This window comes from Oncorhynchus mykiss, chromosome 16 (assembly GCF_057628025.1).
Source record: "Oncorhynchus mykiss isolate SJ-2025 chromosome 16, ASM5762802v1, whole genome shotgun sequence".
Lineage (NCBI taxonomy): Eukaryota > Metazoa > Chordata > Actinopteri > Salmoniformes > Salmonidae > Oncorhynchus > Oncorhynchus mykiss.
The window spans coordinates 4,840,316-4,860,494 of record NC_143037.1 but is presented as its reverse complement, the minus strand read 5'-3'; the positions used below and the strand labels follow the sequence as shown (position 1 = coordinate 4,860,494).

The 20,179-nt window shown below is 41.8% G+C and overlaps 1 protein-coding gene across 1 annotated transcript in view; it reads left to right on the top strand.

Moving 5' to 3' along the window:
- Positions 1-647: 647 nt before the first annotated feature.
- The window catches only part of LOC118939500 (zinc finger CCHC domain-containing protein 24), a 37,862-nt gene continuing 18,330 nt past the window's right edge, over positions 648-20,179 (top strand). Inside the window, exons 1-2 of the mRNA XM_036945993.2 lie at positions 648-1,219; positions 8,525-8,725. Of these exons, the coding sequence (XP_036801888.2) occupies positions 998-1,219; positions 8,525-8,725 (423 nt within the window). The 5' untranslated portion in view covers positions 648-997. The remainder of the gene's footprint in view (positions 1,220-8,524; positions 8,726-20,179) is intronic.

Sequence of the window (20,179 nt, the reverse complement as noted above, 5' to 3'; positions counted from 1 at the left end):
ATAAGGGACGTGTTTTGTGGAGTCTTACACTGGCGTGATGTTTTAATAACCATGTAAATCTCTCTAGGACAAGGTGACTTTTATCAATATATTCGTATGTATTTACCCCCCCCCCCCCCCAAAATGAAATGCTAATTAACTGCTAATGTGGCTATCATAAAGAACTACAAATGCCATGATGATCTGGATGAGACTGACGAATCGAGGCAAAGGTAAGAACCTCTAGATGAACTATCTAATGTTAGCTAAATGTAGTAGGGAATAAATAGGCTATATTTCTTTAAATTAACAGTTCTGTGAACTGTCTTGTGCAAGTTTTAAATTGACACAATACCTGTTAGTAAAGGTGTTAGCTAGAGATGACGTGCAGGAGCATGCTGGGATTTGTAGTTTTGCAAGATGTTCACTTTGATGCTAATTAGCATTTTCGAATCTGAGTGTAAATAGAGCCAAATATAATAACAAAAGTGACCTTTGTCCGAAATAGATTTACATGGTTATCAAAACTACAGGCCAGTAAGCCTACACGAAACACAGCCTTTATGTTAAATGTTTGTAAAATCCCCTATGGGAAAAATTATTGGAACCATTTTCCTGATTGACCGCAAGGTTTCATGGGTATTGTGACATCTCCACTGTGGGGCTCTATCAGACCTCCTAGCTATTCACAATGAAGCACTCCAATGACCGAGAGAGAATATGCAATGAGCTGAGCTCATCCCAGCTGTGGTCTACGGTGAGTGGAGATGGGCTACAGAGTGGAGTCCACATATATTTTGACTGGCACAAACGTTTTACCCTGACATGCCTTTATCACGGTTCTCCCGTAACCGTGAATGCAAGGACATTTTTTTTTTATCAGGTTAAAGAGGTCGAAAGGATTTCTTTTTGTATCAGGTTTACGTGATTTGATTTTGGTAGCCTAATTCTGCAGCAACAACTCCGGAGGCGCTTTAACTTCCAAGACGCGCTGTGCGTTCCTCTTCCAAAGATCAACATGATGTCTGCCATAGATACGGGTACATCTGTGTACCAACCAGCACAACTACTGAACTGGATCTATATGTCTCTACAAGACTCCCACCAGACCAATGACTTCGAAGCGTTCAGACCGGATTCTGAGAGTTCTCCACCGGACTCCGCTGCTGCTGTCGACCTGAGCTCTGCGCTCAACTCAAACTATCTTAATAACAATTTCTTGCAACTTCAGAGGAATGAGGTAAAGTTGTGAAAAGTTTATTTAAAAAAAAAAAAACAACTATGAAATATGTGATTTGCACAAACCGCACAGTGTGTCATGCCAAACAACTTTGATTGAACTTCATCCAATATTGTATTCTGTCATTCATAGAACAATTATAATGTTGTCATTGCAACGAACACTTTTAACCATATATTTTTTGTTGTCTCAAGTTGAACATAAAAGCTGTATACTGTATGCTTACCCCATTCACGTGAATCATGCACAGATATGTTCTTATATCATTTGCTTTTGATTATAATAATAATTATACTCAACCCATAAGGCTACAAATCTTACGGCCCCATTTTAAGAATGAAAGCAGAGCCCCTGCGGTCTAAGGCACTGCATCTCAGTGCTAGAGGCGTCACTGCAGACCCATGGTTCGAATCCAGGCTGTATCACAACCAGCTGTGATTGGGAGTCCCATAAGGCGGCGGCGCACAGTTGGCACAGCGTCGTCTGGGTTTTCCCGGGGTAGGCCGTCATTGTAAATAAGAATTTGTTATTAACTGACTAGCCTAGTTAAATAAAGGTTCAATTTAGAAGTAATTAGAATAATTTACCAATCCAATGTGCCATCCTACATATTTTAATGCATGACCCACTTACAATATTATTTTAGTTGGACGTACAGCAACGTACAGTAATATACAGTAACGTACAGTAACATACAGTAACGTACAGTAACGTAGAGTAACGTACAGTAAACGTACAGTAACATACAGTAAACGTACAGTAACGTACAGTAACACAGTAAGCGTACAGTAAATGTACAGTAACACAGTAAACGTACAGTAACAGAGTAACGTACAGTAAACGTACAGTAACGTACAGTAATGTACATTAAACGTTCAGTAAACATACAGTAACGTACAGTAAACGTACAGTAACATACAGTAAACGTACAGTAAACGTACAGTTAACGTACAGTAACATACAGTAAATGTACAGTAACGTACAGTAATGTACATTAAACGTTCAGTAACGTACAGTAACGTTCAGTAAACGTACAGTAACGTACAGTAACGTACAGTAACATACAGTAACATACATTAAACGTTCAGTTAACGTACAGTAACGTACAGTAAACGTACAGTAACGTACAGTAACGTACATTAAACGTTCAGTAACGTACAGTAACGTACAGTAACGTACATTAAACGTTCAGTAAACGTACAGTAACGTACAGTAACATATAGTAAACGTACAGTAAACGTACAGTAACGTACAGTAACGTTCAGTAAACGTACAGTAACGTACAGTAAAGTACAGTAACATACAGTAAACGTACAGTAAACGTACAGTAACGTACAGTAACGTACAGTAAAGTACAGTAACATACAGTAACGTTCAGTAACGTACATTAAACGTTCAGTAAACGTACAGTAACGTTCAGTAAACGTACAGTAACGTAATGTAACGTAGAGTAACGTACAGTAAACGTACAGTAACATACAGTAACATACATTAAACGTTCAGTTAACGTACAGTAACGTACAGTAGCGTACAGTAGCGTACAGTAAACGTACAGTAGCGTACAGTAACGTAAAGTAACGTACAGTAACGTACATTAAACGTACAGTAACGTTCAGTAAACGTACAGTAACGTAAAGTAATGTACAGTAACGTACAGTAACGTACATTAAACGTACAGTAACGTACAGTAACGTACAGTGACATACATTAAACATTCAGTAAATGTACAGTAACGTTCAGTAAACGTACAGTAACGTAAAGTAACATACAGTAACGTACAGTAACGTACATTAAACGTACAGTAACATATAGTAACGTACAGTAACGTACATTAAACGTACAGTAACATAGAGTAACGTACAGTAACGTACAGTAACGTACATTAAACGTACATTAAACGTACAGTAACATATAGTAAACGTACAGTAACATATAGTAACGTACATTAAACGTACATTAAACGTACAGTAACATATAGTAAACGTACAGTAACATATAGTAAACGTACAGTAACATATAGTAACGTACAGTAACATACAGTAAACGTACAGTAACATATAGTAACGTACAGCAACGTACAGTAAACGTACAGTAACGTACATTAAACGTTCAGTAAACGTTCAGTAAACGTACAGTAACGTACAGTAAACGTACAGTAAATCCCTAGCTCTGACATACCTGCCTCCATTGGGCCACAACAGTGTGGTGACTGGTGATTAGCTGCATGTAGGCTATAGTATGAATGAGCCCCTCTTACACAGTACATAGTGCCTGGTGTGTGTTGAGACCGTTCTGCCAGGGGGAGGTAGGGCAGGTTGAAAAAGTCTAACGTCCCAAACGGCACTCTATTCCCTAAGTAGAGCACTATTTTTGACCGGGGACCGTAGGGCTACGGTCAAAAGTAGTGCACTATATAGGCAATAGGGTGCCGTTTGGGACGTAGACCCTATGCAATGTTTCTACACTGCAATGGGGCCTGCTGACGCTGGTGGTGGTGTCTCAATTTGATTACCATCCCTCTCAGGAGAAGTCAGGAGAAGTCTGACACATAGACCGGTACAGTATGTCAAGTAGAATACCACATTCATCCGGCGCGGTTAGGAAGAAACTAGGATTTTATTTGGCTTGTGAGATATGCTACAGAAAGCTAGGCTGTATCTTATTCGCTTATTCGGGGTGTCGCAAAAAAACATCAACGTGAAGTTTCTAGAAGCATATCAAATTTGGTGTCAAATGAAAGTCAAATCAAGGCATCCGTTCAACCATTTTCCAACCTAAAATAAAACAGATTTATGGTGACACAGATGGAAAAGGGGTCTTGAAAAAACTCTAGTAGAAAAAGTAAGGTATTAAAAGTAAGGTATTAAAAGTAAGGTATTAAAAGTAAGGTATTAAAAGTAAGGGATTAAAAGTAAGGTACTAAAAGTAAGGTACTAAAAGTAAGGTACTAAAAGTAAGGTATTAAAAGTAAGGTATTAAAAGTAAGGTACTAAAAGTAAGGTACTAAAAGTAAGGTACTAAAAGTAAGGTATTAAAAGTAAGGTATTAAAAGTAAGGTATTAAAAGTAAGGTACTAAAAGTAAGGTACTAAAAGTAAGGTATTAAAAGTAAGGTATTAAAAGTAAGGTATTAAAAGTAAGGTATTAAAAGTAAGGTACTAAAAGTAAGGTATTAAAAGTAAGGTATTAAAAGTAAGGTATTAAAAGTAAGGTACTAAAAGTAAGGTACTAAAAGTAAGGTACTAAAAGTAAGGTATTAAAAGTAAGGTATTAAAAGTAAGGTATTAAAAGTAAGGTATTATTGTTAAAGGTATCAGAAATAAATACAAAAGAAACATAATCATTTTGAAGTAAAGACTCCTGACAACTAATATCAACATTCATATTTAGTTTTGCAGAAATTACTTTGAGTTCTGTAAGTTTAAAAAAATATGACCTAATGTCTTGTCATTCTGTGAACCAAAAACCCACATATTTTAAATATATTTTCTAATTTCTCTCCCTTATGAGGAGGGAGGATCATGAAAGTTCAACACTTTTTTTTTTTACTGATATCAAGTTTTTTTCTGAATTTTTAAATTACTAAAATGCTTCACTCTGTTACCAAAATGGGAACAGAGTGACTGAAAAATAAGTTACACAATGACTGCAATTGAATTGGCCAAATCATAGTAGTCACAAACCACAATTGCAGTATAGCACATTACAGTATAGTAGAGTTCAGTAGAGTTCAGTAGAGTATAGTTCCGTAGAGTTCAGTAGAGTACAGTAGAGTACAGTACAGTAGAGTTCAGTTCAGTACAGTAGAGTCCAGTACAGTACAGTATAGTTCCTTAGTGCATAGTTCAGTAGAGTATAGTTCAGTAGAGTATAGTACAGTAGAGTATAGTAGAGTTCAGTAGAGTTCAGTACAGTATAGTTCAGTGGCAATTGTTAAAAGTAAACTTTTGCATATACTGTAGGTGTAAGGTGTGTTTAACTTTGCGATCAATGGTAATTTGCTCGGCGTACATTTTTTAAAGTGTAAAAGTGAGTCTCAGCGTCACCCTGTCACTGTGTAATTGCCCATTTCATACATGCTTGAATGTGTTCTAGTAGCTGTCATGATTAAGACAGTGGAGTTATGACGATATCCACGAGAGCATTCAGTAAATACTTGATTCTATATGCTGTTTGAAGTTGTAGTATGACCCATGGTTAGTGTATGACCCATGGTTAGTGTATGACCCATGGTTAGTGTATGACCCATGGTTAGTGTATGAACCATGGTTAGTGTATGACCAATGGTTAGTGTATGACCCATGGTTAGTGTATGACCCATGGTTAGTGTATGACCCATGGTTAGTGTATGACCCATGGTTAGTGTATGACCCATGGTTAGTGTATGACCCATGGTTAGTGTATGACCCATGGTTAGTGTATGACCCATGGTTAGTGTATAACCCATCATCTATATAAGTGTAACGGCTGTTGGAAGGAGAGAACCAAGGTGCAGCGTGGTATGTGTCCATATTTATTTAATGAACACTGAAATCACAAAAATAACAAACCGAACGACCAAAACAGTTCTGGCTGGTGCAGACACACAACAGAAAATAACTACCCACAACACATAGTGGGAAAACAGGCTGCCTAAGTATGGTTCTCAATCAGAGACAATGATAACCAGCTGCCTCAGATTAGGAACCATACCAGGCCTAAACATAGAAACACAACACCTAGACATACAACATAGAATACCCACCCACATCACACCCTGACCAAATGAAAAATAGAAACATACAAAGCAATCTAGGGTTAGGGCGTGACAGCACCACCCCCAGATCCATTCCTGATCCACATCCTGATCCAGATCCATTCCACATCCTGATCCATTCCACATCCTGATCCATTCCACATCCTGATCCAGATCCATTCCATTCCACATCCTGATCCAGATCCATTCTACATCCTGATCCATTCCATTCCACATCCCGTTCCTGATCCAGTTCCATTCCACATCCCGTTCCAGATCCATTCCACATCCCGTTCCAGATCCATTCCATTCCACATCCTGATCCAGTTCCATTCCACATCCTGATCCATTCCACATCCTGATCCATTCCATTCCACATCCTGATCCAGTTCCATTCCACATCCAGATCCATTCCATTCTACATCCTGATCCAGTTCCATTCCACATCCTGATCCAGTTCCATTCCACATCCTGATCCAGTTCCATTCCACATCCTGATCCAGATCCATTCGACATCCTGATCCATTCCATTCCACATCCCGTTCCAGATCCATTCCACATCCTGATCCATTCCACATCCTGATCCAGTTCCATTCCACATCCAGATCCAGTTCCATTCCACATCCTGATCCAGATCCATTCCACATCCAGATCCATTCCATTCCACATCCTGATCCAGTTCCATTCCACATCCAGATCCATTCCATTCTACATCTTGATCCAGTTCCATTCCACATCCTGATCCAGTTCCATTCCACATCCTGATCCAGTTCCATTCCACATCCTGATCCAGATCCATTCTACATCCTGATCCATTCCATTCCACATCCTGATCCAGTTCCATTCCACATCCTGATCCAGATCCATTCTACATCCTGATCCATTCCATTCCACATCCCATTCCAGATCCATTCCACATCCTGATCCATTCCACATCCTGATCCAGTTCCATTCCACATCCAGATCCATTCCATTCCACATCCCGTTCCAGATCCATTCCACATCCTGATCCATTCCACATCCTGATCCAGTTCCATTCCACATCCTGATCCAGATCCATTCTACATCCTGATCCATTCCATTCCACATCCCGTTCCAGATCCATTCCACATCCTGATCCATTCCACATCCTGATCCATTCCATTCCACATCCTGATCCATTCCATTCCACATCCTGATCCATTCCATTCCACATCCCGTTCCAGATCCATTCCATTCCACATCCTGATCCATTCCACATCCTGATCCAGTTCCATTCCACATCCTGATCCAGTTCCATTCCACATCCTGATCCAGATCCATTCCATTCCACATCCTGATCCATTCCACATCCTGATCCAGATCCATTCCACATCCTGATCCATTCCATTCCACATCCAGATCCATTCCACATCCTGATCCATTCCACATCCTGATCCAGTTCCATTCCACATCCAGATCCATTCCACATCCAGATCCATTCCACATCCTGATCCATTCCACATCCTGATCCAGTTCCATTCCACATCCAGATCCATTCCATTCCACATCCTGATCCATTCCACATCCTGATCCAGATCCATTCCACATCCAGATCCATTCCATTCCACATCCTGATCCTGATCTATTCCACATCCTGATCCAGTTCCATTCCACATCCTGATCCAGTTCCATTCCACATCCTGATCCATTCCACAACACATAGTACGTAAGGACTTTTATTGAATAAAATAGCACAACAGCCTGTTGCTTCTTCACACTCTGGTGCTATAGTCAGGGTTCATATCCGGATCATAGATACAATGGTACTGATTGTGCCAACCCAAAAGGGGGAATCAGAAAATGATCCTTGACAAAGGCATTCTGTTCCTCTCAGGAAATGGAATTCTTTCTGCTCGTATAGGGAATGACAACACATCTGGAAAGATAAAATAATGTCCACTTCTGTTGTGCAGAGTGAGGAGACTGGCAGACAGGAAAATCTATCAAGTTGTGGCACAGACAGATAGATAGGCAGTACTGTAATGGCACAGACAGACAGACAGACAGACAGACAGACAGACAGACAGACAGACAGACAGACAGACAGACAGACAGACAGACAGACAGACACAGTCAGTCAGTCAGTCAGTCAGTCAGTACGTACGTACTGTAGGAGCCCTGCCAAATATCTATCTAAACTCTGTCAGCTAATTGGCACAATCCTGTTTAGGCCTAATGTCACAGATTTGACCTGCTCTAACCCATGTGTTATTCACTCAATGCAGTGTTAGAGACAGGCTCGTCTGTAATTGACATTTTCAGCAAGATTCATTACTTTAATGACATATTGAGAAAACAAAAATTGGTTATCAACTAAATTTCAAGCCCATATTTCACTCAGGGCTCTATTCAATCCGTATCGCCGAAGTATCGTGGAAGGTCTGTGTTACAATATAAAGGTGATTTCCGGTTGAGCCGGCACATGCTGCGTTTACCGGGAATGCAGTCTTCTCGACCGTGGCGACGTTGCCTTTAATTTTCCATTGCTGCTATATAGTGGATGTTCACTGCTACAGATTCAATAGAGTCCTCATTGTTTTCTGTCCTCAGGCCTTAAACAACCATTTGTATAGAAGGTCCTCTCCTTACGGCTCACTCAGCAACATCGAAGACGGCCTGAGTTCTCTGACGGACCACTTCTCTGACCTCTCCGTCTCCTCTGAGTCACGCAAACCCAGCAAGCGACCTCCGCCCAACTACCTGTGCCATCTCTGCTTCAACAAAGGACACTACATCAAAGACTGCCCGCAGGTGAGCAGAGCATTGTCCCTACACACACACACACACACACACACACACACACACACACACACACACACTCACACACACACACACACACACACACACACACACAAACACACACACACACACACACACACACACACACACACACACACACACACACACACACACACTCAAAGACTAACCCCAGCTGGGCTGGTTCTGGCGCCATCTGAAACCAAGCAGCTTCCCCTCTCCTTTTGGCAAAGCTACAGTCCGATGAAGGCCTGCACAGAACATTGCAGCCACCCTGCAAAACAGATGCCTTCTTTATTTATTTTGGCATATGTATCACTATCGAAGTAATGTTGAAGTGGTGAGGACAGATCAGGACATACTCACCGCTCTCTGACCTGTGTGTCAGGACATACTCACCGCTCTCTGACCTGTGTTACAGGACATACTCACAGCTCTGTGACCTGTGTGACAGGACATACTCACCGCTCCACAGCTCTGTGACCTGTGTCAGGACATACTCACCGCTCTCTGACCTGTGTCAGGACATACTCACCACTCTCTGACCTGTGTGACAGGACATACTCACAGCTCTGTGACCTGTGTGACAGGACATACTCACAGCTCTGTGACCTGTGTTACAGGACATACTCACAGCTCTGTAACCTGTGTGACAGGACATACTCACCGCTCTCTGACCTGTGTCAGGACATACTCATCGCTCTCTGACCTGTGTTAAAGGACATACTCACCCCTCTCTGACCTGTGTCAGGACATACTCACAGCTCTGTGACCTATGTGACAGGACATACTCACAGCTCTGTGACCTATGTGACAGGACATACTCACAGCTCTGTGACCTATGTGACAGGACATACTCACAGCTCTGTGACCTATGTGACAGGACATACTCACAGCTCTGTGACCTATGTGACAGGACATACTCACAGCTCTGTGACCTATGTGACAGGACATACTCACAGCTCTGTGACCTGTGTGACAGGACATACTCACAGCTCTGTGACCTGTGTGACAGGACATACTCACAGCTCTGTGACCTGTGTGACAGTAAAGTCATTAAATAAGAGACAGTAACTGGTCCAGTGGTGGGACTGGGCTGAGGCTGGGACTGGGACTGGGCTGGGACTGGGCCTGGGACTGGGTTGAGGCTGGGACTGGGAATGGGCCTGGAACTGGGCTGGGACTGGGACTGGGCTGAGGCTGGGACTGGGACTGGGAATGGGCATGGGACTGGGCCTGGGAATGGGAATGGGACTGGGCTGAGGTTGGGGATGGGACTGGGCTGAGGTTGGGCCTGGGAATGGGACTTGGAATGGGACTGGGCTGAGGTTGGGGATGGGACTGGGCTGAGGTTGCGAATGGGACTGGGTTGAGGCTGGGACTGGGACTGGGAATGGGACTGGGCTGGGAATGGGACTGGGCTGAGGTTGGGAATGGGACTGGGCTGAGGCTGGGACTGGGCTGAGGCTGGGACTGGGCTGAGGCTGGGACTGGGCCTGGGACTGGGCTGAGGCTGGGACTGGGCCTGGGACTGGGACTGGGCTGAGACTACATAAGGACTCTATTGTTTCTCTAAAGGCTCCGCGGACAGAGAGGTCAGAGAGTAACGGCTGGTATTGTTCACTCAGAGAGTTGTTACCTAACAGATCTGGATTCAAATACTAGCGTTTGTTAAAGCCTTCCTGGATTGACAGATTGGTCAGGGTTCTCTCGACTGTTCTGTTGGTTTCGTTGGGCCAGGCAAGCTCAATCAATCCCAGATAAAGTTCTTGAAATTATTTCAAATACTATCTGAACCCAGGTCTGCTGGCCTATAGTCATTAAGTCATCGCTGTGTGTCACAGGCAAATCAAAATGTATTTGTCACATGGTTTGTAATCAACAGTTTTGGAGACTAACAGTGAAATTCTTACTGACAGGTCCTATATAAAGGGAGTACCTGGTAATAACATGGCTATATACAGGAAGTACCAGGTAATATTGACTATATACAGGAAGTACCAGGTAATAACATGGCTATATACAGGGAGTACCAGGTAATAACATGGCTATATACAGGGAGTACCAGGTAATAACATGGCTATATACAGGGAGTACCAGGTAATAACATGGTAATATACAGGAAGTACCAGGTAATAACATGGCTATATACAGGGAGTACCAGTACTGAGTCAATGTGCAGGGGTATGAGGTAATGACATGTCTATATACAGGGAGTACCAGTACTGAGTCGATGTGTGGGGGTAAGAGGTAATTGAGGTAGCTATGTACAGTGCCTTACAGCCTTATTCTAAAATTGATTCAATAGTTTTTTTCCTCATCAATCTACACACAATTTTTGCAAATGTATATATTTTTTTAAATGGAAATATTGCATTTCCATAAGTATTCAGACCCTTTACTCAGTACTTTGTTGAAGCACCTCTGGCAGCGATTACAGCCTTGTATTTTGGGGCGTTTCTACCATTCTTCTCTGCAGATCCTCTCAAGCTCTGTCAGGTTGGATTGGGAGCGTCACTGCACAACTATCTTCTGGTCTCTTCAGAGATGTTTGATCGGGTTCAAGTCAAGGCTCTGGCTGGGCCACTCAAGGACATTCAGAGACTTGTCCTGAAGCCACTCCTACGTTGTCTTGGCTGTGTGCTTAGGGACATTGTCCTGTTGGAAGGTGAACCTTCGCCCCAGTCTGAGGTCCTGAGTGCTCTGGAGCAGGTTTTCATCAAGGATATCTCTGTACTTTTCTCTGTTCATCTTTCCCTCGATCCTGACTAGTGTCCCAGTCCCTGTCGCTGAAAAACTTCTCCACAGTATGATGCTGCCACCACCATGCTTCACCGTAGGGATGGAACCAGGTTTCTTCCAGACGTGGTGCTTGGCATTCAGGCCAAAGAGTTCAATCTTGGTTTCATCAGACCAGATTATATTGTTTCTCATGGTCTGAGAGTCTTTAGGTGCCTTTCGGGCAAACAAAAGGCTGTCATGTGTCTTTCACTGAGGAGTAGCTTCCTTCTGGCCACTCTACCACAACAGCCTGATTAGTGGAGTGTAGCAGAGATTGTTGTCCTTCTGCAAGGTTCTTCCATCTACACAGAGGAACTCTGGACCTCTGTCAGAGTGACCATCTGGTTATTGGTCACCTCCCTGACCAAGGCCTATCTCCCCCGATTCTTGGTGGTGTCGTGTCTTTGGCTATGCCGGATTAAGTGATATGACATGCTATTCTATAAAATAATTTATCCGGAATTAATATTACCTGATTGAGCTAATCATGTAAATGTAATTAACTAGAGAGTTGGGCACCACAAAATAATATTTATAGAACTGTTATCTTCCGAATAAACTCTTAAAGACCTAGTAATATTTGACATCAATAGCAGTCAATATTAATCGTCACCTTAATTCAGTCTCATCTGAATGTTGTAAATTCTTGGTTATCTTCACGAACCCTGGCTAACAAGTTGAATCAGCAATGCAAAATTGGGTTTAATTATTTATTTACTAAATACCTAACTAATCATACAGAATACACATACACATAATTAATCATAACTTGATTACAAATGACGTCATAAAGGAAAATGTCCCTAGAGGGTGAAACAGATATGACAGCTTGTTACACAAAAGAAAAGGGGCTGGGTTTGAGTGAAAGAGCGGGAAGACTGAGGAACAAAGGGCGAAGCTGTGCTATCGTAAATACAGTATCTTATGCATTCTAAATTACCACCCATTTGGAAAAGGAAAATGCAATAAATATTTACTCTGAGCAGCGCTTCGGTAGGTTGCTGGTAGATGGAAGGCCGTGTTGCCCAACCGAGTCCTTTGTCCTTTGAAGAATGTCTCTGCTGGTAAATTGGATATGTTGTAGAAACATTGTTGTGTGGTAGAAGGGATACTTTGTCTGTTCCTTCCTAACCTGCGTTTGCAGCTGCTGTTGCTAACACAACGGCTAGAAGGTATCACTTCTGTAGTGAATAAGAGTTCAAAGTTCATACCATTCGCAACCAAAGCTCACACTGATGTTGGCTTCTTTCTGTAGTTATTATCTGAACCATTCTGACATCGGACCGTCGTCCTACATCCTCGAAACAGGAGGTTACATTGTCGTCAAGGCTTTATATAGGAAGGAAGAGGAGGCCGTGTTTGAAAAGTTTTATAGCCCATGTCCCTTCACAGGGGCGGGCCACTGATTGAGCAGAGCCCTACCTTATGAAAACCCAAATCTCACATTTTAGAAGCTAAAATCACATTTCATCCCATCACGAATAATTTCATATTCAAACATTTAAATTGAACAACAATTCCATGTGAATCCGATAACTCTGATGTGTAGACTTTCCACTGTAGAGTTTATGTCATCTTATCATTGATGAGAATGTCTCAGATGACAACCGAACTGACATCATATTCATGAAGTACCACCGCACATGTTCAATTGGTCGGATTACCAGAATATAGTTCATTTCCCCCCACCTTCTGATGTTCCCAGAATCTCTATGTTAACCAAAGGGGTTTGCAAATGTAACATCAGTAGGGTAGAGAGAGGAAAAAGGGGGGAAGAGGTATTTATGTCTGTCATAAATCCACGTCATGACAGTGGTTTCAAACTTCTTCGATTTAAGAATGATGGAGGCCACTGTGTTCTTGGGGATCTTCAATGCTGCAGAAATATTTTGGTACCCTCGCCCAGATCTGTGCCTCGACACAATCCTGTCTCAGAGCTCTACAGACAATTCCTTCGACCTCATTGCTTGGTTTGTTTCTCTGACATGCACTGTCAACTGTGGGCCCTTACATAGACAGGTGTGTGACTTTCCAAGTCATGTCCAATCAATTGAATTTACCACAGGTGGAGTCCAATCAAGTTGTAGAAACATCTCAAGGATGATCAATGGAAACAGGATGCACCTGAGTTCAATTTCGGGTCTCATAGCAAAAGGATCTGAATACTTATGTAAATACGCTATTTCTGTTTTTTATTTTTAATACATTTGTAAACAAAAAATAACTGTTTTCGCTTTGTCATTATGGGATATTGTGTGTATATTAATGAGGGGGAAAAAATGTTGAGTCAATTTTAGAATAAGGCTGTCATCATGGGGTATTGTGATGTCATCATGGGGTATTATGATGTCATTATGGGGTATTGTGATGTCATTATGGGGTTTTGTGATGTAATTATGGGGTTTTGTGATGTCATTATGGGGTACTGTGTGTATATTATGAGGAACACATTTAATTGGATCAATTTTAGAATAAGCCTGTAACGTAACAAAATGTGGAAAAAATCAAGGGGTCTGAATACTTTCCAAAAGGACTGTACATATAGGTAGGGGTAAAGTGACTAGGCATCAGGTTAGATGAGTGTGTGTATGGGTGTCAGTGTCAATGTGTGATACACTGTAATGAATATGAATTTAGAGGGCAGAATTGATTAAATATTAAAGCATTAGACCTCTCACTAAAGGCGTCAGTCATACAAAAACTAGTTACACTTAAAACCCGAACTGGTTCTCCAGCAGATTAGTAAGAATGTGTCACCCTGCGTTCAAGAATTACCTTTTTCCCTTTATCCAGATAACAACCTCTCACTTTCGGGTTATCTGAAAATGAAATAATCTCCAAAATGTCGTTATTTTTTAAAACAAGCCATAGAAAGTTTGTTACAATTTCAGTTTAATACACCAGAAAAGACAGAATAAATAATACAACAAATGTTATGGTTTAACTCAAATAAACTATACTTTTTTATTTAGAAAAAAGTATAATCTTTGTAAATTCTATCATAAATAGGACTGGTGGAGTTATGTCACACATGCAGCTAACACAGACATATGGAAATGTCTGCTCTACCCAAAATTACAGGAAGTCCTCTGCTGTGACACTATGTAAAGAGACTAACCTGGAGGTGGAGGAAGTGTGTGTGTGTGTGTGTGTGTGTGTGTGTGTGTGTGTGTGTGTGTGTGTGTGTGTGTGTGTGTGTGTGTGTGTGTGTGTGTGTGTGTGTGGAGAAGATATCTCTGAGATAACCAATGGTTCTGTCCACAACGGTAAAAATGTATGGATGGAAAGAACGTTTTGGAAGGAAAGAACGTTTTGTTAGACATGTCTTGGTTTAGTTGTTGTAGTCAAAATAGTTACAGCAAATTCTTTCTAATTTCTGTTGATTAATGTTTCAAAGTCATTTTTATGCAAATTGTAATACATACTGTAGAATGTTCACTGTAGAATGTTCACTGTAGAATGTTCACTGTAGAATGTTCAAAGATTCTTGGAATGTGTAACTCGTCGACGGTTCTCTAGTCCCATCTCAGTGGGAACTACTACCTCCTTCTCTAGTCCCATCTCAGTGGGAACTACTACCTCATTCTCTAGTCCCATCTCAGTGGGAACTACTACCTCCTTCTCTAGTCCCATCTCAGTGGGAACTACTACCTCGTTCTCTCATCCCATCTCAGTGGGAACTACTACCTCGTTCTCTAGTCCCATCTCAATGGGAACTAATTCCTCGTTCTCTAGTCCCATCTCAGTGGGAACTACTACCTCCTTCTCTAGTCCCATCTCAGTGGGAACTACTACCTCCTTCTCTAGTCCCATCTCAGTGGGAACTACTACCTCCTTCTCTAGTCCCATCTCAGTGGGAACTTCTACCTCCTTCTCTAGTCCCATCTCAGTGGGAACTACAACCTCGTTCTCTAGTCCCATCTCAGTGGGAACTACTACCTCATTCTCTAGTCCCATCTCAGTTGGAACTACTACCTCCTTCTCTAGTCCCATCTCAGTGGGAACTACTACCTCATTCTCTAGTCCCATCTCAGTGGGATCTACTACCTCATTCTCTAGTCCCATCTCAGTGGGAACTACTACCTCGTTCTATAGTCCCATCTCAGTTGGAACTACTACCTCATTCTCTCATCCCATCTCAGTGGGAACTACTACCTCGTTCTCTAGTCCCATCTTAGTGGGAACTACTACCTCGTTCTCTAGTCCCATCTTCGTGGGAACTGCTACCTCGTTCTCTAGTCCCATCCCAGTGGGAACTACTACCTCGTTCTCTAGTCCCATCTTCGTGGGAACTACTACCTCATTCTCTAGTCCCATCCCAGTGGGAACTACTACCTCGTTCTCTAGTCCAATCTCAGTGGGAACTACTATCTCGTTCTCTAGTCCCATTTCAGTGGGAACTACTACCTCGTTCTCTAGTCCCATCTCAGTGGGAACTACTACTTTGTTCTCTCGTCCCATCTCAGTGGGAACTACTACCTCATTCTTTCATCCCATCTCAGTGGGATCTACTACCTTGTTCGCTCATCCCATCTTAGTCGGGTCCACTACCTGATTCTCTAGTCCCATCTCAGTGGGAACTACTACCTCGTTCTCTCATCCCATCTCAGTGGGAACTACTACCTCGTTCTCTAGTCCCATCTCAGTGGGAACTACTACCTCGTTCTCTAGTCCCATCCCAGTGGGAACTACTACCTTGTTCTCTAGTCCCATCTTAGTGGGAACTACTACCTCGTTCTCTAGTCCCATCTCAGTGGGAGCTACTACCTCGTTCTCTAGTCCCATCTCAGTGGGAACAACTACCTCGTTCTCTAGTTCCATCTCAGTAGGAACTACTACCTCGTTCTCTAGTCCCATCTCAGTGGGAACTACTACCTCGTTCTCTAGTCCCTTCTCAGTGGGAACTACTACCTCGTTCTCTAGTCCCATCTCAATGGGAACAACTACCTCGTTCTCTAGTTCCATCTCAGTGGGAGCTACTACCTCGCTCTCTAGTCCCATCTCAGTGGGATCTACCACCTCGTTCTCTAGTCCCATCTCAGTGGGATCTACTACCTCGTTCTCTAGTCCCATCTCAGTGGGATATACTAATTGAGGTAAGACACTATTTATGCTAATTGATTATGCCTGTATGAACTACACATTGAGACATCCACCCCAAAGCGGGAAGGTTTAAAAAATACTTAATAGTCGCCAAAGTTCCGTAGCATTTCAGAAAGAGCAATGCTTAGGATCTCTTTGTGCTGACTACTGATCTACTACCAGACCGTGCTAAATTAATTCTAGCCTGGTCCCAGATCTCTTTGTGCTGTCTTATCAACTCCTATGGTTATTGCCATATGAGTTGGCAAGACAGCACAAAGAGATCTGGGACCAGGCTAGAATTAATTTAGCACGGTCTGGTTTTGAAAACAGATCTTTTCATCCAGGAAACAGGGTTACTGACTTCACATCTGCTACATCGTAAAAAAAAGGCAGACAACTACTTTTCCTCTCCACCGCAACCATAAAGTTTTGATATCCGTCCCTGGCCTGTCTTACATCTCACTCGCTCTCCCATTTTTTTAAATCTTTTTTTTTTTCATGCTTTTTAATTTTTTTTGTGTTACTTGATTGAACCATAAAGTTTTGATATCCCTGGCCTGTATTACATCTCACTCGCTCTCCCATTTTTTTTTTTTAAATAAACATTTTTTTTTTAAATGCTTTTGAATTTTTTTTGTGTTACTTGATTGAACCATAAAGTTTTGATAAACTCTGTATTTGAATCTCAGTCACCCTCCCATGTTTTGAAATGTAAAGCTAGCCCACAGCTGTACAAGTCATCAACTAGACCATGGCCAACAACCTGACCACTGTTGGTTTGTGGACTAAGGCAATGTGTGATATAGCTATCATTGATTCACTTTGATATATTAACCTAGGTCAATAAAGACAGCTCTATGTGATAGACTATCCTGGGTCCATAAAGACAGCTCTATGTGATAGACTATCCTGGATCCATAAAGACAGCTCTATGTGATAGACTATCCATAAAGACAGCTCTATGTGATAGACTATCCATAAAGACAGCTCTATGTGATAGACTATCCACAAAGACAATAAAGACAGCTCTATGTGATAGACTATCCATAAAGACAGCTCTATGTGATAGACTATCCATAAAGACAGCTCTATGTGATAGACTATCCACAAAGACTAGAGCTGCTCCATGTGATAGACTATCCTGGGTCCATAAAGACAGCTCTATGTGATAGACTATCCTGGGTCCATAAAGACAGCTCCATGTGATAGACTATCCATAAAGACAGCTCCATGTGATAGACTATCCTGGGTCCATAATGACAGCTCTATGTGATAGACTATCCTGGGTCCATAAAGACAGCTCTCTGTGATAGACTATCCTGGGTCCATAAAGACAGCTCTATGTGATAGACTATCCATAAAGACAGCTCTGTTTGAGTAATCCATGCGTGTGTTTCCTTGTACACATGTTTTTTTAGGAAGGAGGTATAGTATCCATGGAAACAAGGGACAGACTGTATCATCACAACATAAACAAACATACTTTGTTCTCATCCTTCTCTGATTAAAAAGCATTGCACTTGTAACATGTATTAAAAGCTGAATTTAACCCTTTAACGAAACAAGTTTAAAGCTGAAAATATGTTCCTTTTCAGGTAACCCAACCAAAATTCACATAGAAATGTGAGTTAATAGATCTGTAATTCTCATTGACCGTAAACTCAAAAGAGACAGTAGATCTGTTCTATGTGAACAATTTCTATGCTTCACGTTCTTAAGTTTAGTTTGTTGTTGTTGTTGTTGTTGTTGTTGTTGTTGTTGTTGTTGTTGTTGTTGCATCTTTTACTTTTTTTTTTTGCACACTGTGTAATATTTTGGAGCAAAAGTTAAGGAAAAGATGTAGTGTAATCTAGTGTTAAGTTAAACAGTCAACTCCTCCTCTGTGTGTGTGTGTGTGTGTGTGTGCCTTGTAGTTTCCTTTCAGCAGACTGCACTCCCATCATGGATAGTAAGGGGAAATGCCAAACAGGACACAACCTGCTTCAATTGACTGGAAATGAGAAGTTCCTCGTGTGTGTTTGTGTGTGTGTGTGTGTGTGTGTGTGTGTGTGTGTGTGTGTGTGTGTGTGTGTGTGTGTGTGTGTGTGTGTGTGTGTGTGTGTGTGTGTGTGGCATTGCCTTTGGGAAAATACTGTCTTATAACTTCACATAGACAGGACTTTAGACACCCATATAGAGAGTGGGGAGGATTGATCCATTTTCAACCTGAAGACTGATTCTGATGTGTGATTTGTTTCAGTAACATACTAGCGGGGTTTGTGGTATTTTGCATTAGCAAATGTCTAATGGTTGTAGTGAAGTAAACCTTTAGCAACATACCTCGGCGCTAACGGCCCAGAAAGAACAGCTGTACATGTGCTGCAGGACAAAAGGAAGGGCCCATCTAGTTGCTGTGTTGTTTTTTATACATTATAGTACATTTAAACTCCTGGTGTTGTTGTCTGTCGGGGACTACAGGTACCAGTTAGACAGTTATCTCTCGTGAATAGAGAGGCATGTATGTAACGTAAATTATGCAATTCTGTGCGATTTTAAAGTTCACAGATTTTAGGACCCAGTTAAGCCTCTTCCTGAACTAAACAGCCGGCTCAATGGGAAACCTCCATCGAAAAAAACATTTTTAGTCCGGAACTTAATCTGTGTCCGGGAAACCAGTCCATAGAGTACCAAGAGGCATTGAAAAAGTAGAGAGAAGGAGGACTTTAGTCATTGTGGACTTGTCATCTGGTTCGGGTGGGATGTCAGTTGGTTACCTAGGTAATACTACCCATGAACACAAAACACATAATATGTATCAGGTTTACTGGAGTGTGTATTTGTCCCAAGGGTGCTCATGGCCATATGTTATAGCTATTTTATTGGCACTACCCACAAGTGACGTATTGTGATTATCAAAATATAAATATAAAATCCCTAAGAGCCAATCTGTTGAGGCTGTTGTTTGAGATTTTTTTAGAAAACTTTAAATATACAAATAACACATTTGATCAAGTACAATTTTCATGAGAGAGAGAGAGAGAGAGAGAGAGAGAGAGAGAGAGAGAGAGAGAGAGAGAGAGAGAGAGAGAGAGAGAGAGAGAGAGAGAGAGAGAGAGAGAGAGAGAGAGAGAGAGAGAGAGAGAGAGAGAGAGAGAGAGAGAGAGAGAGAGAGAGAGAGAGAGAGAGAGAGAGAGAGAGAGAGAGAGAGAGAGAGAGACTATTGTTTATCATGATGGTTCCCAGATGCTGAGGGAGCCAACCTCCAGGGGGCCAGGTCCTTTCTCTCACCAGGCAGGAATAAGGAAGTGGGCCATGGTTCTGTACATTAGGCACCATACGAAGAAAACCGGTTTAAAATGACAGTTGTAGTCAAATACTGTATCTGTTTGGGCTTCTTGCGATCAATTTGCAGTCTACAAATTATTTGCAATTATGTTCCAGACCTCCGACCATCCACTGAAGAAACAAATCTGTCCGTAGTTGAGAAAGGACTCGCTCGTGTCTGTATCTCTTAGGTTTTGGAAGGACTTGGGAGTTTGCTGCATTCATCAAGGTTTCTGCATCTTGTGTGTGTGTTGTTTCCCTGCTCTGAAACATCAGAGC